General features: G+C 31.6%; 1 protein-coding gene and 1 long non-coding RNA gene across 3 annotated transcripts; one reads left to right on the forward strand and one right to left on the reverse strand.

Annotated features, from left to right (window-relative positions):
• Window positions 1-8,214: 8,214 nt before the first annotated feature.
• On the reverse strand, window positions 8,215-9,879 carry LOC121225709 (uncharacterized). The gene is made up of 3 exons (XR_005923573.1): window positions 9,745-9,879; window positions 9,558-9,627; window positions 8,215-9,426 (listed from the first exon to the last, which is right to left on the reverse strand). It is a non-coding gene; the product is annotated as an uncharacterized lncRNA (long non-coding RNA).
• A 2,456-nt stretch (window positions 9,880-12,335) lies between these two features.
• On the forward strand, window positions 12,336-13,161 carry LOC121225710 (uncharacterized). 2 transcript variants are annotated; one of them, XM_041110120.1, is made up of 3 exons: window positions 12,364-12,525; window positions 12,624-12,848; window positions 12,933-13,161. In XM_041110120.1, the coding sequence occupies exons 1-3, from the start codon at window positions 12,475-12,477 to the stop codon at window positions 13,062-13,064; spliced, it is 408 nt and encodes a 135-aa protein (XP_040966054.1). In that variant the 5' UTR covers window positions 12,364-12,474; the 3' UTR covers window positions 13,065-13,161. The 2 variants fall into 2 exon arrangements, with proteins under 2 accessions (XP_040966053.1, XP_040966054.1); XM_041110119.1 differs by having other exon boundaries at window positions 12,336-12,525; window positions 12,624-13,161.
• Window positions 13,162-17,549: the final 4,388 nt, after the last annotated feature.

Here is a 17,549-nt window from a genome sequence, read left to right on the forward strand (position 1 = left end):
TATTGCATTTTTCGCACAAAAAAACTGCAGTGGACTATTGGGGGTTTGAATTCTAGTCCTTTTAAATTGGTTCTCTAGTCCATTTAAATTACAAATTAGTCATATAACTTGATAAGTCCAATTAGAGCCTTAAATGATAAGGAAACTTGATAATATTTTAGGATTAGACTTGTAATTGATAAAATTTGTTAGAAACGCACTCAATTTAGTATTTGGGTATGGTACTAATAGTTTCTATTTGTTACAATTTAGTCCATAATAGTAAAACTTGAATTAGACATAGCAAACGAGCTCAATTTAAGCTGAAATTTTTAGGCTTGCATAATTTTGACTAATATAAGATTGGTAAACATTTAGATCTAAAATCGGGTTAGTTTTACTATAGGTGGTAAAATGACGAAAATGCTCTTAGGTTAAAATTACCTAGGAAAAGTTTAAAATTGGTTCATAGTTTGCTTCTGAAATAATAAATAACTAATAATCAGATAAGATTGAGGTGTTATAAGGTCGGGGTATATCTTGGGTAGTCGTTAGCCGGAGAGTCTCTTAGGTGGCTAATGTAACGCTTCGAATTCGGGTCGGTCCGTCTCGGTCGGGTTTGGGGTGTCACAACATCAACTTGTTTTAAAGCTTTTGTTTTAATCAAACTCATTGTGTGTTTCGAAAACATAAAATTTGACAAAACTCTCACAAATGTAAAAAAAAAAAAAGAATTCCGGAACTCTTATTTAAAACCCAAAATTTGAATTCGCAATCATATGTTTTAAAAGTACTAACAATGGCAAATAATTTCCAAAACTAAGGCAACCATTCGTGAAAAACCATTTAATTATTTAAAGAAAAACACTTAACTGATTGCTTAATCTTTGCAGGGGAAATTTCCAGAGTTTTAATTTTGAAAACCAAATTTTTAGTTTGGTAAATCATACGATTTTGCAGTTTAACATTAAAATTCCAAAATCCAACAAATAGCACTAAAACTAAAGAGCAAAGCCCAAAACAAATTTACAGTCCAAAAATAATTAAATCACAAACCAACTAATATATTTAACCGATAAACAATCTAAGCTCCCGCACGTCGTCCGGTCCTAAATCTGTAGTGGCTCAGTGTGTGGCTCGACCCACAAAATAAAATTTCCTTATAACATACACAAACGTAAACGCCAACACATAATTTTACTTATAATTTTCACATATACAAATATCATATCAGAATGACACTAAACCAGGAACATATATGAAATCGGAATATCATATTTCCAGAACATAAATCATATCAAAAATGTCAGATTATATCAGAACAAATCCTACCCCATCCGCTACACACCAACTCTATCCAACCAATCACAACAATAGGACTGCATGAGTCCATCCATCCAATTACATCGAGTCTTGGTGGTATGCCACTCCTAAAGGTACAGTTGAGCTGTAGAACATATATTGCATTTTAACCGCCAAAATTGCAGTAATATTGCCTAAAAACACTTCCTCCATCATCAAAACTCACCATAATGCTTATGTAAAATTATAATAACTTACGCACTTATCACATAGTCGAATCAGATATCATATCAGAATAGATAGCAGAATATGGATGTCACACATGCTTTACAAAAATAATCATGCTTTCAAAAATTATTGACACATATATTATACATGTAACTCACATACCGAACGTATCAACACATATACCTCATTTTGGGTCTTTTTTTAAGCAAAATGGACCCCACAGGAGATTTAATTACAAATTACATATTAAAACAACCCTAAATGAAAATTTCAAAAAATGGGTCACACGTCTGTGTAGTTTTACACGGCCTAGATGACCGGCCCGTGTGTCCCACAAGCACCATGTGATTTCACATGTCCGTGTGTCCCACACGACCTACTTGATTTGCCCATGTAATAGCACACGCCCGTCTGCCCCCATATGGCCTAACCGATTTGCCCGTGTAATCGCACATGCTCGTGTGCCCCCACACGGCCTAACACACGGCCATGTGATGCAGAATAATTTTAATTTTTCTCAGGCTTTTCCCATATTTTCCAAATTGTTCCTGATGATTTTGAGTTAGAAACACACACCTGACTTAGATACGATGTAGGCTCAAGATTGAAAGCACCAAAACCTAAAAACAACAACTCATACAAATTAATAACATGATTTTCACCACACTCGACTGAGCAATATAATGCAACCTTCATCAATTAAACCCAAATTCCAAAATGGAATAGCCCTAAAAACATCGAGAACACTTGCTCTCAGACGAAACAGTAACTTAACGATCCCTAAGTCGTTGGAGGAACACCAATCGTCACTTGATCTTCTCCTAGTAGCACACCGATATCATTAAAGCCAAGAAATCAATATAAAAATCACTTATCTCCAAATAAAACCCAACATCTAACATCACCAAATAATAATAAACAGACCATTCTCTTTCTCGATTGAAATTGGAATACCCAAGGGATTCACTCCACGCCCACACAAGAGTTAAGCAACCAAAAGAAGAAAACACCAAGCCAATAAGAGAGCAATTCAAGGAATAAACAATTAAAAACAAAGGTGAAAGTCCAAACAAAAAAAAAGAACAAAGAAAATATTTAGAAATATAAAAGAATAGAAATGGGCATGAAGCAAAAGTCAAAAAGAAATTGAGGAAGTGAGAGCCGTAGAAGCATATTTAGGAGGGTTTTTGGGAAAACAAAACTAATATTTTTAAAAGAAAAAGAAAAATAACAATATAACTAAAACACACTAATCACCTCCATTAAATCCAATCCTCATCCAAACAGATTTCTAAAATCCAAATTTGACCCAAACACTACTAAATATGCGATACAAAGGAAATTAACAAAAAGAATACCCGCTCGAACACAAGACTAAAGGGTAAGCTAAAGCTTTATTACCGAACTAGTAGGCTCATTCTGTCATTAGTTGAGTGAAAATAATATTTATGCCTGATGATCAAGGATAGAGGTTAGGACAAAAAATAACAAAAAATCAAGGAAAAGATTCGAACCCAGAACCCCACACACCTAAGCACAACACCTATCCATTGAACCAAATTAATTCACTTTACAAAATTTTCACAATTTTAACTCAAAAATCAGGGCGTAACCACTTTGGTTTCACCAACCCAATTTCTTACAACTTAGCTTTTGGGATGTGACAACTCTCCCCTCCTTAAAAGAATTTATCCTCAAAATTTCCGTTGTCACCCCACTCACTTAACCACAAAATTTAAAATTTCTCGTTCCAAACTGATCACCACACTATCGTTGCGCAACTCTAATTTCAATGCAGGCTTAGACAATATTCCACTCCTGAACAGACATAACGAACTTCCCATTCACTACCTCAGGTTATCTTAAGAAACTTTCTACATTAATTTTACTAATAATTCTACAATCCCAAAGTCTTAAAAACTCTAGTGACAATCAAACACTAGAGTACAACCAAACACTTAATCAATGCAGGGTACGATTGACATGGATCGCAAATGTACTTGTTTTGCTACAAGGTGCATCTCGATCCTCTCAACCCCTAGTTGCACAAACTAGTCTCCAATTTTTTCATTGAGTTGAAGCTTGCATCTGACTAAGGAAATGTCATGAATAGTCCCTAACACGATGCTCAACAGATCCATATCTAAACACGTTTCCATTTTCCTCCAACACTTGTTTGGATAGTGACTATCACAGAAAGCACAAATCGAAACCTAGTATACGCTCACAACTGTCTCATCCCACTAAGGCTTAACTATTATAGCCTATTTCTCAGATCACAGATTCAAGTCAACAGGACTAGAACTTCTCTTATTCCATAATTATTCCTTTCTTTTTCCTCACTCTCTAAGTGATTAATCTCTTCCGCTAACTCGGCCTCATTCGACTAAAGTCGCTCAATCAAAGACCCTCAACTCACAAACACAGATTGGGCCCTAACGACCCTTTGCAAATCTCTAAACATATCCTAGGATGCAACGTCATCTCTAGTTTTTCGACTACCGCCCTCAGAATTGGGCGTCTCTACAGTATCGCTAATTTCTAAATTGCGCACGCTGCTCGAAGAAGAGGACTCGACGTGAGCCATTTGACAACATTTGCCACATCCTCGCGCACCATGATCACATATACCACAGAAAATCATCTTACTTTTCTATAATTCAGAAGTCCCAAAGTCTAGCTTAGGTTTATGTTTAAATCCTAAGTCTATAGTTTAGTCGATATATTTATCTTAAGGTAGAGCTGTTTTATTTTATAGTCTCGATATCTAATATTTTTACTAAAATATTAAAGTAAAAGTAACTAAAGTACAATTAACTGAAGTATACTTACTTGGATCGGCGTCGGAGGCTCAGATTCACATTTTATAACCAATTATCAAAACTTTATCAGAATTTCATATTTTAAATTCAAACAATTTCATATAGAAAATTTTGGAACCCCAAAATCACAGTCTGAGTTTTGTAACATGGCTCTGATACCACTAAATGTAACACTTCAAACTTAGCTTAGAAGTTATGGTCAGATATTGAGAAATTACATCAACTTGTTTTAAAGCTTTTGTTTTAATCAAACCCAGTGCGTGTTTCAAAAGCATAAAATTTGGTAAAACTCTCACAAATGTAAAAAAAAAATTGAAGTCCGGAACTCTTATTTAAAACCCAGAATTTGAATTCAAAATCGTGTGTTTTAAAAATACTAATGATGGCAGATCATTTCCAAAACTAAGGCAACCATTTGTTAAAAACCATTTCATTATTTTTAAAAAAACTTAAATAATTATTTAATCTTTGCAGTGGAAATTTCTAGAGTTTTAATTTTGAAAATCAAATTTTTTGTAACACCCCTAACCCATATTCGTCACCGGAACAGGGTTACGAAGCATTACCAGAGTTTATAGATTAAATACGGTTATTCCATATCATTTACTATTCATATCAGAAATCAATCATATTCAATCATTATTGTCTTTTATATGAGACATCGAGGCCCAAAATATGCATTAATTTTGAAAATTAAATAATTATTTTAAAAAAAACTTAAATAATTATTTAATCTTTGCAGTGGAAATTTCTAGAGTTTTAATTTTGAAAATCAAATTTTTTGTAACACCCCTAACCCATATTCATCACCTGAACAGGGTTACGAAGCATTACCAGAGTTTATAGATTAAATACAGTTATTCCATATCATTTACTATTCATATCAGAAATCAATCATATTCAATCATTATCGTCTTTTATATGAGACATCGAGGCCCAAAATATGCATTAATTTTGAAAATTAAATAATTATTTAAAAAAAAACTTAAATAATTATTTAATCTTTGCAGTGGAAATTTCTAGAGTTTTAATTTTGAAAATCAAAATTTTTGTAACACCCCTAACCCATATTCGTCACCGGAACAGGGTTACGAAGCATTACCAGAGTTTATAGATTAAATACAGTTATTCCATATCATTTACTATTCATATCAGAAATCAATCATATTCAATCATTATTGTCTTTTATATAAGACATCGAGGCCCAAAATATGCATTAATTTTGAAAATTAAATAATTATTTTAAAAAAACTTAAATAATTATTTAATCTTTGCAGTGGAAATTTCTAGAGTTTTAATTTTGAAAATCAAATTTTTTTGTAACACCCCTAACCCATATTCGTCACCGGAACAGGGTTACGAAGCATTACCAGAGTTTATAGATTAAATACAGTTATTCCATATCATTTACTATTCATATCAGAAATCAATCATATTCAATCATTATTGTCTTTTATATGAGACCTCGAGGCCCAAAATATGCATTAGAAACAAGTCAGGACTGAATCGGGTACTCAGAGAATTTCTCACAAAATTTTTAAATTTTTCCTAGGTGTAGGGGACACATGTCCGTGTGGTCAAGCCGTGTGGGTATTCAAAATAGGGCACATGGTCATATTCGTACCCATGTAACTCTCTAATGTGGGTCACACGGCCAAGTCACATGCCCGTGTGCTAGGCTGTGTGTAAGTGCAAGGGTCACACGACCAAGGCACACGCCCATGTGCCAGGCCGTGTGATCAATTCTGAGCATTCTGTTTTGAAATTTTTAAAATACAGGGGACACACAACTAGGTCACATGCCCATGTGTTAGGCCGCGTATCACGCACGGCTGAGACACACGCCCGTGTCTCTACCCGTGTGGACGAAATAAGGTCATTTCCATGTCATATTTCTCACCCAAATTTGTCTTCCACCAACGTAAACACTTAAACATATTCCCAATCTAATATAAAACATTTGAATCAAGCCAAAACCAAGATTTATGCATGACATATTATCACATATCTCCAAGTATTCAAGCTTGCTAAATTAACCAAATAAACCTATATGCGTATTTTACCAAATATGCTCTCTCAAAATAACCATTAATTTGTTTATATGCTTTCCATCATTTAATCATATCAAATACATACCAAGCATGATAAGGTTACACACATATATATACATCAAGATATATCCATTACAAGTCATTCCAATGGATATTTTAAACCAAGTATTTATATGTTATCATTTGGCCAATTTAACCTATACATGTCATTATAACCAAAGTTAGCTTGCTTCATATACCGAAAAGTCTGAGGGATAGTGTGATGTGGCTCCGACCAGCTTCCAACCTTTACGAGCTTCTGAGTACTATAAAAATAGATGACATAAAATAGAGTAAGCTTTTAAGCTTAGTAAGTTCGTATAACAGAAAATTAACTTACCATTCATTTGCATTTAAGGTAAGCATACAAAATTCATCCAAAGAAATTTGGCAATTTTCCTTAACACATATAACCTCAAGAAACATGTTAGTCATGTACTTCATGTGAAAATCAAGAAACAAGGATGAGCTCATCATGTAACAATTTTCATATACATATGTTTTCCACATTATTATATTCATATAACATATACATTTCTATAATAATTCGTCTCAAGTTCTGATTATCCCATGTCAGAACTTTGCCCATTTAATTTATTTGAAATATCGATGGATACACGGGTAGTACACTAGAAGTGTACAAAACTGTAATCCGTCAATTCATATTCAGGAATGCTCATACGAGCACATAAACGGGAAGTTCTCTCTCGAGTCATATAACAGGAAGCTTATCCAAGCTGTATAACGGGAAGATCATAAGAGCCAATAACAGGTAGCTCCGAAAAGCCATTAACGGGAAGCTCAGGATAGCTATATATCGGGAAGTTCAAGCGAGCCATATCGGGAAGCTTTGAAGAGCTATTAATCAGGAAGCTCACAAAGAGACTTTAATCGGGAAGCTCCGAAGAGACATATATCAGGATGCTTATAAGAGCTGCGGTGTGTCCATAGTACATGCAAGATCACAACCGATCGGGATGCTCCAAATAGCTATTAACGGGAAGCTCGTAAGAACCATATAACAGGAAGCTGAGAAGGCTAATAACGGAACACTCTTTCGAGCTGTGGTTTGTCCGCAACACATGTAGGACTACAACTAATACGGGAAATCCTGTATCCATCGAATTTTATTTATTTAAACGGGACTTAACATTTATCGAGATTTGACGGATATGTAATCAATATCATATAAATAGCAACTACACAATTCACATATATAACATTCAATTCAAACATATAAATGCACACTATTTAGTTACACGAACTTACCTCGACAATGTTCGTGTATACAAAATCTACTATCTCGGTACTTTTTCTTTTCCTCGATCTATCTCCGTATTTGGTCTATCCAGATCTAATTGAGCCAAATAAGCTTGCTACCTTCAAGCTCTTCGAACTAGGGTTTCCATGTAAAATAATTTGGGAAAGATGATAATATGATGATATTTTTATTATGTAATTACTTATCATCTTTTATTATTTTTACTTTCCAATTTAGTCATTTTTTTAATCAATTTTCCATGGATGAATCATCATACTTATCTACTAACTCCTCTTGATGGTCTATTTTCCATATAAGGACCTCAAATTTTGAATTCCATAGCTATTTGATACTTATAGCTACTAGAACTCAACTTTTGCATTTTATGCAATTTGGTCTTTTCTATCTAATTAAACATGTAATCAGTATAATTTTCTTAACAAAATTTTCATACGTCATTCCTATCATAATGTAGACCATACAATAACATTAAAATAATTTTCCTTCAGGACTCTGATTTGTGGTCACGAAATCACTATTCCGGTTTTACTAAAACAGGCTGTTACATTTTTATTTTGGTAAATCATGCGATTTTGCAGTTTAACGTTAAAATACCAAAATCCAGCAAACAACATAAAAACCAAAGAGCAAAGCCCAAAACAAATTTACAGTCCAAAAATATTTAAATCACAAACCAACTTATATATTTAACCAATAAACAAACGATGTCCATTCCTAAGTCTGTAGTTCACCTGAAACGTATAAAACAAACGAGTGAGCTAGAAGCCCAATGTGTGTCTCGACCTACAAAATGAAATTTCCTTATAACATACACAAATGTAAATACCAACAAAGAATTTTACTTATAATGTTCACATATACGAATATCATATCAGAAGACATAATACTAGGAACATATATGAAATTGGAATATCATATTTCTAGAACATATATCATATAAAAAATGTCATATCATATCAGATCAAATTTTACCCCATCTGCTACACACCAACTTCGTCCAACCAATCACACCAATAGGACTACATGAGTCCATCCATCCAACCACACTAGGTCGTGGTGGTATGCCACTCATAAAGGTGCAACTAAGCTACCGAATATATATTGCGGTTTAACCGCCAAAATTGTAGTAATACTGCTTGAAAGCACTTTCTCCATCATCAAAAACCACCCCAATGCTCATGCAAAATCATAATAACATACATACATATCACATAGTCGAATCAAATATCATACCATAACATAAAGCGAAATACGAATGTCACACATGCTTTACAAAAATAGTCATGCTCTCAAAAATTACCAACACATATATTATACATGTAACTCACATACCAAACGTATCAACACATATACTTTATTTCAGGTCTTTTTTAAGCAAAATGGACCCCATGGGGGTTTAATTACAAATTAAAAAATTAAAATGACCCTAAATGAAAATTTCAAAAAAATAGGCTCTACGGGCGTATGAAATCACATGGCCCAAATGACCAGCCCATGTGTCCCATACGAACTACCTATCTTACCTGTGTGATTTCACACGCCTGTATGTCCCACACGGCCTACCTGATTTTTTCGTGTAATCACACACGGTCGTGTGACGTAGAACAATTTAAATTTTTCTCAGGTTTTTCCCAGATTTTCCAAATTGTTCGTGGTGATTTCAAGTTAGAAACACACACTTGAATTGGATATGATGTAGGCTCAAGATTGAAAGCACCAAAACCTAAAAACAACAACTCATACAAATTAATAACATGATTTTCACCACACTCGACTGAATAATATCATGCAACCTTCATCAATTAAACCCAATTTTCAAAACGGAACAACCTTAACAACATCTAGAACACTTACTCTCAGACGAAATAGCAACTTAACGACGCCTAAGTAGCTGGAGGAACACCAACTGTTCCTTGATATTCTCCTAGAAGCACACCGATATCGTTAAATTCAAGAACTCAATATAAAAATCACTTATCTCCAAAGAAAACCCAACATCTAACATCACCAAATAATAATAATAAACAAACCATTCTCTTACCCGATTGAAATTGGAATAGCTAAGGGATTCATTCTATGCCGACACAAGAGTTAAACAAACAAAAGAAGAAAAAGAAATTGAGAACAAAGAAAATATTTGGAAATAGAAAAGAATAGAAACGGGCATGAAGCAAAAGTCAAAAATAAATTGAGAAAGTGAGAGCCGTAGGAGCATATTTAGGAGGGTTTTTGGAAAACAAAACTAATATTTTTAAAAGAAAAATAAAAATAACAATATAACTAAAACACACTAATCACCTCCCTTAAATCCAATCCTCATCCAAACAGATTTCTAAAATCCAAATTTGACCCAAACACTACTAAATAGGTGACACAAAGGAAATTAACAAAAATAATACCTGCTTGTATGCACAAGGGCTCAAACATAGAACCTAAGGGTAAGTTAAAGCCTTACCACTGAACCAGTAGGCTCATTCTATCATTAGTTGAGTAAATTTATTATTTATGCCTGATGATCAATGATAGAGGTTAGGACAAAAACTAACAAAAACTAAAGGAAAAGATTCGAACCTAGAACCCCACACATATAAGCACAACACCTATCTACTAAACCAGATTAATTCATTTTACAAAATTTTCATAATCTTAATAAAAAAATCAGGGCATAACCACTCTTGGTTTCTCCAATCCAATTTTTTCTAACCCGATTTTTGGGATGTGACAATACTCCACCCATCTATTATTTATTAGAAATAAATGAATTTTGACATGTTCTATTTATTATCCAACTAACATGTCCCCACTCATCTATTATTTATTTGTTATAAAGGAGAAAAAGAAAAGAGATAATGTAATTTATTCTTTGGTAATTTGATATGGGAAGCAGCTACAAACCCATATTGTAATAATTGAGTTCATTATTGATAGGGATAACCTCATTATTATGATGGTATTCATATTGGTACAGTTACTCCATCTTTCACTATTTTAATATCTTTCCTTATATTTCCATTAATATGAATGAATGTGTATCCATTTATATCAAACGATGAAGATTCATGGAGATTGGATTATGCGATTGATAGAGTTGTTTTCCATTAAACTTAAATATTATTCTATGAATTAATTAATTATCCGTCGAAATTTTGAATTTGTTAATTATATGTATTTATTGTTAGTAAACATTGTACTAAGTTAACGAATTAGGAATATGAGTTGAATAGCTTGATGTGGTGGACACTATCTTTAAATATATTTCACAGTATAGTGTATTTTTCAAGATTCAACAAATTCTTTTGTTAAAAAAGATAGTAGGAATCAACAATATATTACAATAGAAAAATACTCAGCAATCTCAAAAAGATTAAAAGGATAAGTGAGAGGAGAAGAATAAATTTTTTAAGGTGTGTTTTAAGTGAGTGAATCATGATATATATATAGGATTTTTATTAGCTAAAAACCGCTAAATGGATTTGACTTAGACAAAAATAGTTTAGAAAAATGTTCAACAAATTTAGCTAAATATAGCTTCAGTCGGTTAAGCTATTTTTAGGTTGGCTAAATATATGGGTTACTAGTTGGCCAAAAATAGTTTAAAAATGGTTTAACGAACCTAGACTTTGCTAAATATAGCTTCATTCGATTTTGGTTAAATATAGTTTTTAGCCAAAATTAATTTAAAAAAGGTTCAACGAATCTGGACTTGGCTAAATATAAGTGTTACTAGTTAAGTAATTTACTCCAAAAACAAAAGAATTCAAATATCACGATATATCACGCATAAAAGGAAACCCATTAATATACATTACACTAACCTTTTATGCTCAATGCATGAACCCACCCTTTCGAATATGCAATATCCAAATTCACAAATAATAAAATCATCTTTATCATCCTTCAATCAAAATCAAACTCTTAATACAAACAAAATTAATAAAAATAAAGTAGTGAAATATAGTTACTAAAATAAAAATAAAAAATATGATATATTTTAGTAGTATTTATAATACCAAATCATAAGTAAAACTGAAATAAATAATGTTACCATTTATATTATATGTATAAAAATTTATGTATCAAATGTAAAATTATTTATTATATAAATAATTAAAATTTATACTAATATTTTAAATTTAATTCATATACCTTTTCCTTTTTATAGCAGATTAAAAATTATAATAAAGTAAGGTGTATATCTTTTTTATTGATTATCAAATAAGTTCAGTTTTTTAAAAAAATATCAAAAATGGAAATAGGAACATAATGCATTTCAACACACTCAAATCTACAACCTCCTATGCTGATAATAATATCGATACCAATCAAACTAAAACCCAATCGATTAGTTATTGTTAAATTTAAATAACTTAAATTAATTATTTTTCTCCTTTGTTAAATGAAAAAATATATATATTTTAAGTCTATTCCAAAATTAATAATTAAATTTAAGTTTGTTTAATTAAGATAACTTGAATGGCATTAATGGATGTATCATTTTAGATATACCATTTTAGGTTTATTTGTATTTTCTTACAAAAATATTTTCATATTTGTATTATATACATACAAATGTACCTCAATAACAAATACATATAAATATGTTTATCTGACATAGAATTTTAAAATTATCAATTATGCCACAACAAAGGTTTTTCCCTTGCCTATAAAAGGGAATCGTAGCCTTCTTCAAAGCTGAAAATATGTTTAAAATAGTTTTAATAAATAGTTCTAAAAAAAGAAAAGAAGAAGAAGAAAGCAAGCAAGGAAGAAGATGGGTCTTCCATACACTATGGCTCTTTGGTTTCAGCTTCTACTTTTGATGGTATAATCGGCAGTTTCTTTGCTTACCATTTTATATTATATATAGTACTGTGTTTTAGTGAAAGCTGTGCATTTAAAGTAATTAAAACTCTTATACAGTGTGGCAGTGGGATACATGGTGTGAAGGATTTGAAGGAAAAACAAGGGGATGCTCAACTTGTTAGAAAGGTGGAGGATAAATATTCTCTTGTTTCTAATATAGGACATCCTGCAGCTGAGGAGTCATCTTCTCAAGTTGGTAAGCAGCTGGAGGATATATATTCTAGTGTTTCTGTGTTGGTGGACAAAAGTACTAAGTTGTCTTCTGATCAACTTGCTAAGGAGGTGGAGGATAAATATTCTAGAATTGCTGCCTGGAAACCTTTTGTTGACAAAACTCCCCAATCATCTTCTCAACTTGCTAAGGAGCTGGAGGATAAATATTCTAGAATTGCTGCCTGGAAACCTTTTGTTGACAAAACTCCCCAATCATCTTCTCAACTTGCTAAGGAGCTGGAGGATAAATATTCTGCTCTATCTGGTTACAATATTCCTTCTTAACCCTCCTCTTCTCCATATGTTAATTAGTTCCTTCATAAATATTCTACTATTATTGGAATGTAATTCCACTTAATAAAGTGTGTGAATTTGTATGGTATCTTTTTTACTTTCTTTCAACTTTGCATCTATTTAGTAAATATTAATAAGGTTAAATTTTGTTATTAGCCCCTATATTCTGTAAAAGTTGTGAATTTAATCTTTATGTTCTAATTTGGTAATTTATAAACATTTTACTTTTTGAAATTTTAATCTTGATCCAAAGGTAAGTGTTAAACTCGTTACATTAGGTGTTATTAAATAAGCTAAAAAGTTTTATTATTGAATTTTTAATCCTGAATTTTATAAATGTCGAATTTATATTAAAATTATTTGGTAAAACAAAAATATTTTATGTTATTTGGATTGTTTAGGATAAAAAATCAAATATGATTATTTGAATACCTCATTTTCTTTTAAAAAAATAAAAATAAAGCTTATCTATTAGTTTTAGATTCAAGATTTTTTTAACAAATTTTAACGAGACACATTTTCGTTGATGGGCATGTAAGGGGAAGTTGATAAATGAATGTTCATACAATTTTCATAACACTCAAAAATAATTATTCTCTTGTAACCCCTAAAGAATTTATACGGTGCCTAAGTTCTCTTATTTATGTTTTGAAACGCATGGAATTGAGACCCTATAAATAGAGAGTATGTATAAACTTATAGTATTCCAAGTAAAAGTAGAATTATCATTCACTTTTGTGTCTACTCTTCTCTCTTGTTTTTACTATAATTTTCTTAGTTTTATAATAATTATGTTATTATTCCCCAAAAAATATAAATAGAGGGATATTTTATTTTAGGTCAAACTATGTTATTAGCTCTTATAGTATCCATAAATTATGGGTTTAGTTCTTATACTTTATTTTGATTAATTTTAGCTCTTATACTTTTCGAATTAAGAAAAATTTAACCTTAACCAAAATGGTAGCAATTAAATTCATTAATTCAAGTTCTGCTATGTGTCTTGTACTATGCTTGAGTTCTAGGTTTAGTCTTTGCTCTCTTTATCATGCCAAAATATTACATGAGGTATTCTCGAACCCGATTCTTGCGTCATGTCAATACTATATATCCAAGCCCGATTCAAATATACGCCTCAAATTTTGGTTGGACTCACTCATATCTATAAATGATTAACCTAATTTTGTTTAGGTTGGCCCATATTATTATTTTAGTTAATATTTAGTAATTATATATATCTTTTTAGTATCATTATATACGTTAGGCCTGAAAATATCAAGTGGGGATGAATTGGTATTTTGAAAATTTCTTACAAACTATTCTAAATGATAATATCAATGGAGAATAGCTTGACACAATGAATTTATAGTAGTTTGACCCTAATTACCTACCTCCACTACTTTAACTTTTTATCACTAAAGATTTCTGAATTCAAAACTAGAATTGATACATTTCAAGGAGAAGGTATAATCTTTACAAGACTAGTTTTTTTCTTCTTCTTCTTAAAGCTATATAGAACTTTTTCCCCTTTTTCATTGGCTAAACTGAACCTTTCTTAGCTTTTATGACTTAATTAAAACTCTCACAATTTATAACTAGCGAAATGGAAAATGAACAACAACAACCTCTAGGAAGGTGGATGTTTACTAATTTAAGTTCTAAATGCAAAGATATGTGAACGATAAAAAATTGACACTAATCTCTTCAAAAAAAATTTACAAGAGAAATGAAAAAAAAAAGATTTGAAGATTTTTCTTTTGATCTTTAAGTTTGGATATTGTTCTCGTATATTTTGAAGTGTTCTTGAAAAGTATTTAAACTAAAAATAAGTTTATGGGCATTTATGACCGTTAAGGGTGAAATAAAACTATTGGAAACATTAATTTGGGGCTAAAAAAATGTGACTGCAACTTATGTCTCAAGACTTTTGTTTGAAAACACTGAAAACAATCGAATCAACTCTTGGTCTTTTCTTTCCATCCACCAATTCAATCTAGCTTTCTTCCATATCTAACCTCATATCATCAACAATTATTAAATCACCCTCGTCTCTCAACCAAATATAGGAAACTCGACTAGTCCTCATTAGTGCAACTTTAATTGAAAGGTCCCATTCCATCACCAAATCTTTCTTTCCTTGAAAAATCCGAATTAGATAAAATTCTCACCATGACCAAGTCTTTCATTAAGAAAACAAAATAATGATAATCACTCATGCTAGAATCGAACGTAAATTTAACCCTTATAAGGAATGACTATTTGCTTCTTTCGTTTCAATAGAGAGTAAACATCCACCTTAACTCAAATCCTTGTACAACTTCTATAGCCTCATGTTATCGACTTAGCATCATAATCAATATAAAAGTCAATGAAACTACTGAATTGCTTAGCCATCATTACAAAGATAAGGCCATATGGAAGATCATGAATTTGAACTTAGAAATCAATAAAAAGATAGAGGAACCTATGAAGGATCCTCACCATTAGGCAACCTATGACACACAAGAAGATTATTGTTAATTCTCCTTTCCCTTGTCATCGTCCCTAAAATTAGGGAGGTTTGAATCACCCTCATCTCTCAACCAAATATAGGAGACTTGACTAGCCCTCATTGGTGCAATTTTGATTGAAAGGTCTCATTCCATCACCAAATCTTTCTTTCCCTGAAAAATTCGAATCAAATAAAAATTCTCACCGTGACCAAGTCTTTCACTATAAAAAAACAAAATAATGATAATCGCTCATACTAGAATTGAACGAAAATTTGACCCTTATAAGGAATGACTATTTGCTTCTTTCGTTTCAATAGAAAGTGAACATCCACCTTGGCTCAAATCCTTATACAACTTCTATAGCCTCATGTTATCGACTTTGCATCATAATCAATATAAAAGCCAATGAAATTATCAAATTGCTTAACCATCGTTACAAACATAAGGGCCATTTGGAAGATCATAAATTTGAACTTAGAAATCAACAAAAAGAGATATCCTCACCATTAGACAACCTATGACACCCAAGAAGGTGATTGTCAAATGTCGAAGAGTCACCATCCACCACTCTATGAACATCCACCTCATAGAAAAATCAAAATTGAAATATTTTCTCACCAATGTTAGTAATCGCCACACCCCCATGAGATACCATAGATTCACCATAGTGTTGCCTATGGATTGAAAATGTATAAAACTTATAGTTAAGAAATTACCTACTAGACAAAACTCAGTGTCTGAAACCGCTTCATTTCCCTCCAACGTGATCTGCCATGCTTCCTCCTCCCCATCAGCAATCTTGTTCTCCATTATAGAACTAAATGAAAACCTGTAGAAATATATGAGATAATGGAAGAAAATCCAAAAAAATTACAAGAACAAGAAAAAAACAAAGAAAATATGGGCTATAAAAACAAACGGAAAACGTGCTATAAAAGTAGGCAGAATAAAAAAAAACGATTTCTTTTTTTATATTGTAATTTCATTTATAATTATATTATTTGTGTTTTCTTAATTATAAATAATACTTTTTTTCTAAAATAGATTTATGTAATTGTTTTATTTAAAATAATGTGTCAATAATATATTTCTAACATTTTTATTATTTTTTAGCCAGTTATTAATAAAGTCATTATTTGATATAAATGTAATTATAGTAGTTTTCAATTATTACTTACTTTTATAAAGGTTTAATAAAAAATAATTTTAATTTTATACTAACATCTTCTATAATAATTTTCATTTTCATTCTCACTAAGTATTATAGTATTAAATCTCGGGAAAATTACTAAAAAAATCCTTATTTTTTTAAAATTTATCGAAATGAGCCCGGTATTTTATTATTTATCGGAATGGGCCATTTTCCCCGAAATCGCGTCTACGTCAGCGCGATATCAGGGGACGTGTTAGAACATCGAGTCCACGTCAACGCGCTTTGCTTACGTGGACACAAATCGCGCCTACGAGGACGCGATTTGCTGACGTGGATGAACAATTTATGTTTTTTAGCTTGGAAAACTTTGAAAGGCCATAACTTTTGGCTCGGTTGTCCGATTGAGACGATTTTTTTTATTTCGAATAACTTTTTGAGATCTACGCGCTGAAAAATAGCCGAAGGCGGTTTGCCGCAGTTTTCGTCGAAAAAGATCCTTTTTTGCCCCTAAATTTTGATTTTTTCGGTTTAAAATTGAATTTTGAAACATTCAAATCATTATTTTCCTTATTTATTTGAAGTAAACACCGGATTTTTTTTACAGAATTGTTGTATTATTTTTTTCTGATTTGACACGTGTATAGAATAGGTCCGATAAATCGTTAGAACGTAAGTAATATAATTAAGATAATAACAGTATTTCTATAATATGTTAATTAATTAATTTGGCTTAGTTGGTTAAGATATTTGTCTTTTCCCTTAGAACCTTGGTTCAAATTTTGCTGGTAACAATTTTGAATCTTTTTTGTACTTGTTGCTATTGATGTAATA

This window comes from Gossypium hirsutum, chromosome D13, assembly GCF_007990345.1.
Source record: "Gossypium hirsutum isolate 1008001.06 chromosome D13, Gossypium_hirsutum_v2.1, whole genome shotgun sequence".
Classification (NCBI taxonomy): domain Eukaryota; kingdom Viridiplantae; phylum Streptophyta; class Magnoliopsida; order Malvales; family Malvaceae; genus Gossypium; species Gossypium hirsutum.

What these genes read in the sequence shown, in the direction of transcription:
- LOC121225710 (XM_041110119.1), top strand. Translation starts at nt 12,475, where the DNA reads ATGGGTCTTCCATACACTATGGCTCTTTGGTTTCAGCTTCTACTTTTG. An exon ending in TTCAGCTTCTACTTTTGATG is followed by an intron (nt 12,526 to 12,623) that starts GTATAATCGGCA and finishes ACTCTTATACAG; the next exon opens with TGTGGCAGTGGGATACATGG.